The 6,923-nt window shown below is 37.0% G+C and overlaps 1 protein-coding gene across 1 annotated transcript; it reads right to left on the minus strand.

Moving 5' to 3' along the window:
- Positions 1-1,283: 1,283 nt before the first annotated feature.
- On the minus strand, positions 1,284-2,419 carry LOC131995830 (uncharacterized protein K02A2.6-like). The gene has a single exon (XM_059364998.1). The coding sequence runs from the start codon at positions 2,349-2,351 to the stop codon at positions 1,284-1,286; it is 1,068 nt and encodes a 355-aa protein (XP_059220981.1). The 5' UTR covers positions 2,352-2,419.
- Positions 2,420-6,923: the final 4,504 nt, after the last annotated feature.

Below are 6,923 nucleotides of genomic sequence, written 5' to 3' on the forward strand. Positions count from 1 at the left end.
CCTTCTTTTGGTGGATATCAGCCTTTGAAGTGGTTTGAGCTGGTCCACCATGCTTGGACCATGATCGTTTTCGACTAACGTTGTTGTAAACAATCCATTTTTCATCTCCAGTTATGATTCGTTTTAAAAACGGATCGAATTCATTGCGTTTAAGGTGCATATCACAAGCGTTGATTCGGTTTGTTAAATGAATTTCTTTCAATACATGTGGTACCCAAATATCAAGCTTTTTCACCAGTCCAAGACTTTTTATGTGATAATGAACGGTTGATTTTGGTATATTTAACTTCTCTCCTATCTCACGCTCAGTTGCATGACGATCCAATTCGATTAATGCTTTGATTTGGTCATCATCAACTTCATTTGGCCGAGCGAAAAATCCGCAATTACTTTTTGAGCAACCCAATACTTTTTGAGCCTATAGAGGGCGCAGTTATTGTCTGATTTGGCTGAAATTTTCCACAACGACTTCCCATGACCTTTAACTTACGTGTTTAATATGGTCTGAATCGTTATCATAACCTGATAATGGTCCCATATAACCGATCATCCGATATTACTTCATGAGCCACTAAAGGGCTAAATTCTTATCCGATTTGGTTGAAATTTTGCAAAATGGCGTTTACTATGGTCTCCAACATCCAAACCTAGTATTGACCGAATCGGTTTACAACCTGATATAGCCCTAATAGCATAGCAATTCTAATCCATTAGACTTTGTTTGCCTATAAAGAAATAGCGCGCAAAGAACTTGACAAATGCGATCTATGATGGATGGTTTATAAGATCCGGCCCAGCCGAACTTAGCAAACCTATCGCTATAAAAGACACCGTTAATGGAAACAAATTCTGAAATTTTTGGCTGGCTTTCTTGGAGCAGAGCCTTACTTGCACATCATTGACGTTTGTCTCTCGAAACGACACTGATGATGCGAATACTTTTTTTTTACTTTTAAAACTAATGGGTTAATTTCTAGTGCTAGGGCCTTTTTGTGAATCTTTCGGCTTTGTATCATCATTATCGCTACAGGAGACACTGATGTTGTAAAAAAAAAATCTAAATGTTGTAAAGCTTCTGTCAACAAACTGACTCTTTTTATTATATTTTTCAAACAAACAACATTAAAGGAACAAGCTAGTCTACTTAGTTTCAACAAAAGTTTCTTAAAAATACGAGTATAACAAGTTATCATATTACAGTTCGGCCAACCTGACAATATGATTGCCCACAATCATGATATAAAAATTGTGTATATTATATAAGTGTGACCAATAACATAAATCTATAACCTAGGTGTCAACCATATCCGAAGTCGCTTTGCTTCAATTATACCCTTATATGGGATCTGTGTCAGTTGACAATTGTCAACATCTCTCACAACGTAGCGATCATTATCTAATACTTTTTCAATAATGTAGGGACCACGATATTTTTCACAAAATTTCTTATTCTTCCCAACTGTATTGTCAATATTCATAATAACAACATAATCACCCTCATCGTAACGTTTTGCCGGTTCATGATGTTTGGAAAAGTATAATTCGTTGTAGTTCTGAGATCGCTGTATAGAATTCAATGCCTTAACCCTCATATCCCTCAAATTTAGTTTCTCCTCATTACCCATTTTCTCATCTAGATATTCCGACAGCTTATCTACCACCACCCCTCGTTGATTCGTTCCAAAGAGTAACTTCGCTGGGGTTTCCTTTGTAGAACTGTGAACACAGTTATTGATAGCATATTCCACCTGGGACAATTTCAATGACCAATCGGAATGATCTATTGGGTCACTCAATTTGCTCAACATGGACTTAATAATACGATTTACACGCTCAACCTGCCCATTTGCTTGTGGAGAGGCAACCGCCACCTTAACATGATTAATATTATTTTTCAAAATGAATTCAGAAAACTCCAATGACGTAAAACATGATCCTCTGTCCGAGATTAGGCGTCTTGGTCTACTGTAATAACTAAAATACTTTTCGAGAGAACAACAAACCTCCTTAGTGCTCGTCGAATTTACAGGATAAAGTCGAACAAATTTTGTAAAAGAATCAACTACCACTAAAATGTGTTTTCTTTTCGATTTTAATGATGGAAGTGGTCCGAAGTGATCCACGTGTATCGTATCGAATGGCTCCTCCACCTTTGGAATGCTGTACATGTTCTGTTGGTTTATTCTAGCTGGAGCAGCATAAATGATACATTTTATACAATTCTTAATGAAGCTATCTATCTTATTGCGCATGTCTGGGAACCAAAAATTCTCTCGAATCTTATAATAACATTTATCTGTCCCCAGGTGTCCAAGCTTCTCATGTATCATTCTTATCACATTATCTTCCATTTCCTTTGGGACATATAAACAAACGGTTGCACCCACTTTCTTAAATAAGAGACCGTCTATTAGGTCAAAATCACATATTCTTCTCTTCCTTTTCCAAACGTTTACATAAGTCCTTAATAACAGGATCTCTAGCTTGGGTCAGTTGAATTTGGACATCGAGTTTATTCGAATCTACAGAGCAAATCATGTTACATCCCACATGAGGGGATATTTCCTTTTCTATACATCTGCTTAACATATCCACATGACCCATAGAAGAACCCTTCCTGTGTTCGATAGAATAGTCATAGTTCTCTAGTTCCAATGCCCAGCGGGATATCCGAGGATTAACTTGTCTCTTGTTCAAGGTCATTGTAAGTGAATTGCAATCTGTGACTATGGTAAAATGTTATCCTTCTAAATACACACGAAACCGGCGCAACGCGTAAATAATTGCGAGTGTTTCCAGTTCGAAGCTATGATATCTCGATTCTGCATTGGTTGTAGCCTTTGAAGAAAATGCTACGGGGTGGAACTTTTTATCATCCTGACGCTGCATCAATATTGCTCCGAATCCATGAGAACTTGCATCACAATGTAACTCCGTATCGCTTTTAGGGTTATAGATAGCTAATACTGGGGCCCGAAGTAAACGAGACTTTAATTCACTAAAGGCCTTTACACATTCTTCAGAGAAAACGAATTTTTTCTCTTTACGAAGCAAATCTAACAATGGCCTTGCAATATTTGAGAATGACGGAACGAATTTCCTAAAGTAGGAAAACAACCCAAGACAAGTTTGTAATTCCCTATGATTCCTTGGCATTGGTATTTGTTTCACAGCTCGCAAGTGATTTTCTGTCGGCCGTATACCTTTTGGGCTGATTAAGTATCCTAAATACTCTAAACTCTGATAACCAAATTTACATTTAGTTAACTTGATACGTAATCCGTACTCAAAAGCACGTCCAAGTACAACCGCCAATGTCTGAACATGAGAATCGAAATCAGAGGATGCAATCAATATGTCATCCATATATATAACCACTCTATGGTCCTCTATTAAGTCGCGAAATATACCATTTATAAAGCGTTGAAAGTTTGCTGGAGCATTCTTTAAACCAAATGGCATCTTCAAATACTCGTACTGTCCAAATGGGGTTACAAATGAAGTGTATGGAATTGAATCATTATGCATTTCTATGTTGAAAAATCCATCCTTCAAATCCATGAGGCTAAACCATTTTTTGCCTGATATGCTCTCAATACAGTCCTCGATGAGGGGTAAAGGAAAGTTATCCCTAATAGTCTTTTTGTTTAACGCTCGATAATCGACACACATCCGCGTTTCCCCTGTCTTTTTCTTTACCAACACAATTGCTGACGTGTATGGAGAATTGCTGTAACGTATTATTTTCCTTTCTAACAAATCACTAACAATCTTCTGCGTTTCCTCACGATCACGAACCGACAATCTACGGGGAGAGCAGTGTATTGGAATATCATCAGATAATTTAATCTGCATCCTATAATCAGATGACTTTTTATCAATTCCCTTTGGAGTTATATAACGATTATGAATAAGATCTTCTAAAGTCTTCTTCTGGAATGAATTTAACAAAGGATTTAGATCAATATCGTCCGTACGTATCACTTGGGAATTCACAGGACTATCATAAGAATTGCTTATCGTTGATGGTGTAGACACCGAGGTTATATTATTATTGTCATTTATTTTTCTTGTGGATTCAAATACTTCTATATCATTCGTAGTTTCCTTGACTTGAAGTAATTTTACATTAAATGCATGCATAAAGTTCCGTCCAAGAATCATTGGAACATGAATGCTCTCGTTCGGAACAACAAGTAATTCTATTTGTTTAGACGATTTTTTAAATTTTATTAAACAAGAAATATTTCCATATATTTTCAAAGGGGAATTGCCAACTCCAACATACGAAGTTGGTATTAAATTCTTCGAACGTATCACACCAGTCGGTAATAAAGACATCTTAACCAAACTAATTGGGCTACCGGAATCGATCAAGCACGAAATATTCGCAGAATTAGTATATTTGGATCCACAAGAATATTTAAAGGCCACACTTACCATTTGCGTTGTGTTTACAATATCATTACTACAAAATATGGGAGCAGTAACATTCATCCTTTTAGGACAATCCTTGTAAAAATGTCCCATTTGGAAACAATGGAAACAAGATCCCGGTGGACGTCGAGGCTTATTGCAGGTGTTCTTCATATGTCCAAATTGAGAGCAATTGAAACATCGTATGCCTTTAGTATTGTCACGGCCTTCTTTATGAGTACTGACTGTTTTTGACCTGCGTTTCTCGTATCTATCTATTCCATGCATCAATTCTTGTAATGAGTTTGATCCGTATAGAATGGATATGTTGTTGGTTTTATCTTCCATTCCGTCTATTATAATGTCAACCAGTTCTTGCTCGTTGATTTCGCCTTCTGCTGCAATAGTTTGCATTGCTACTATATAGGCAATACACGGCTCTGTTGGCTTCAACTTGCGCAAACGCAATTTTTGATAAACTTCTTCTTGCGTTACCGTTCTCTTGAAAATGTCTAAGAGCGATCTCTTCAACTCCTTATATTCTTTGTAATTTGAATTTTCCATGAACTCTCGCGCAGTTCCAACCAGCAAATATCTTAAGCACATATATTTTTCTTGGTCAGTTATATTTATAGTGTAGCTTTCAAAAGAGTTTATCCATTTTTCAATATTTCGTCCATCATTCCCAGAAAATTTCGGAACCATCATTGAGAGCTCGTCATAATTGATATTTGTAGAAACCTTTTTTCCACCGTTTTCTAAAGATTCAATTTGGTTTCGAAGAGCCAACATTTCTTGCTTCAATCTCAAAACTCTAATTTCACCCTCTAGTTCATCAGCTTCACGGGATAAAACGCTTGAACGAATGAAAGGGTCTGTTACCTGTGATGGAACAGAAGGTCTAGAAAATTGTCCTCGAAGTAAGTTTGCAGGAACGGAAACTGAGGAATAATTGACGGAGGGTACGGAAGAAACAACACAAGAAGATACGGAAGGAGGTACGGAAGTTTGTGTTTGCGGAAGAACATCACAGGACACGCCAATTGCTCTATTGTTAAAAGCGACACCCAATGTATTTGTATTCATTAAATCGGAAATAACTGATGAAGTCCGGGCGGCAGAAACAGAAGCAGCAGTCCCTGAAGTACCAGGAAATTGTCTTTGAACTGTATTTACAGGAACGGAAGCAGAAGAATTATAGACGGAAGGTACGGAAGAAATTACGGAAGGAGGCACTGAAGTCTGTGTTTGCCGAAGATTTGCACAGGATACGCCAATTTCGCTGTTATTAAAAGCGACACTCAATGTATTTCTAGATATTAAATCGGTTGAAGTCCGTGCGGCAGAAAAACAAGCGGCAGTTCCAAGAACCAATTCAGTTTGATTTGTGGACTCACCATTACATTGAAATGACTGAAGCAAATTTTCAGGATCGGCAGTTGCGGAATTAATAACGGGAGTTTCATTCAAAGTATTGGATGACATTGTAGTGACAGTTACAGATGAATTCCCAGCAGAATCAGAAGAAACCACATTTCCAGAAGGCAATTCAGTCTGCTTTGATGGACCACCGTTAACTTGCAAAGAATCATATAATGTTCTCAATTGTGCAATTGACGCTGTTTCTGGAAATTCCACATTTGAAGCTTTCAAAGCTGAAAGAATTCTTTCTCGAGTTGGGCGTGAATCCATATTTAAAAAAAAAAAAATTTTTTTTTTTTTTGAGTCTTCTTTTTTTTATTTATTTTTTTTTTTTTTTTTTTGGGAACCCCACACCTGAATTGTAAAGCTTCTGTCAACAAACTGACTCTTTTTATTATATTTTTCAAACAAACAACATTAAAGGAACAAGCTAGTCTACTTAGTTTCATCAAAAGTTTCTTAAAAATACGAGTATAACAAGTTATCATATTACAATGTATGGATTTTTGCTGGAGTGGTGTCCCAAAATAATTTTCTAGTCTTTCGCTTGTTTTTCTTTCGAGACGATCCTAATGATCGTAGATTTTTGCAACGGAAAAGGAAAGCCAGAGACCACAACAAGTCACTGAATTGATTTTTGTACACCTCACCATGGGATGATGTTTGTAACACATCAAAATATATGTCTAGACACTAATAAATATATATATTCTAGCTCGCCATGACATTTTTAGTCGATCTAGCCATGCCCGTCTGTCTGTGCGTCCGTCTGTCTGACTGTCTGTGGAAAGCACGCTAACATTCAAAGGAGTAAAAAATTTTGTGTCAAGTCGGTTTATAATAGCTGCCTTCTAAACGCATCTCCTGTTTTTACATCTTGATCCCATATAGGACGCAATTCTTACCATTATCCTCTGTTTGCCGGGCAAAGAACTTGTTTGACATATAATTTGATGCCGTACAAAGAACTTGACAAATGTGATTCATGGTGGAGGGTATATAAGTTTCGGCACGGCCGAACTTACCACGCTTTCACTTTTTATACCCTCCACCATAAGATGGGGGGTATACTAATTTCGTCATTC

This window comes from Stomoxys calcitrans, chromosome 1 (genome assembly GCF_963082655.1).
Source record: "Stomoxys calcitrans chromosome 1, idStoCalc2.1, whole genome shotgun sequence".
In the NCBI taxonomy this organism is placed as follows: Eukaryota; Metazoa; Arthropoda; class Insecta; order Diptera; family Muscidae; genus Stomoxys; species Stomoxys calcitrans.

Coding starts and splice junctions, on each gene's coding strand:
- LOC131995830 (XM_059364998.1), bottom strand. CDS start 2,351: ATGGAAGATAATGTGATAAGAATGATACATGAGAAGCTTGGACACCTG.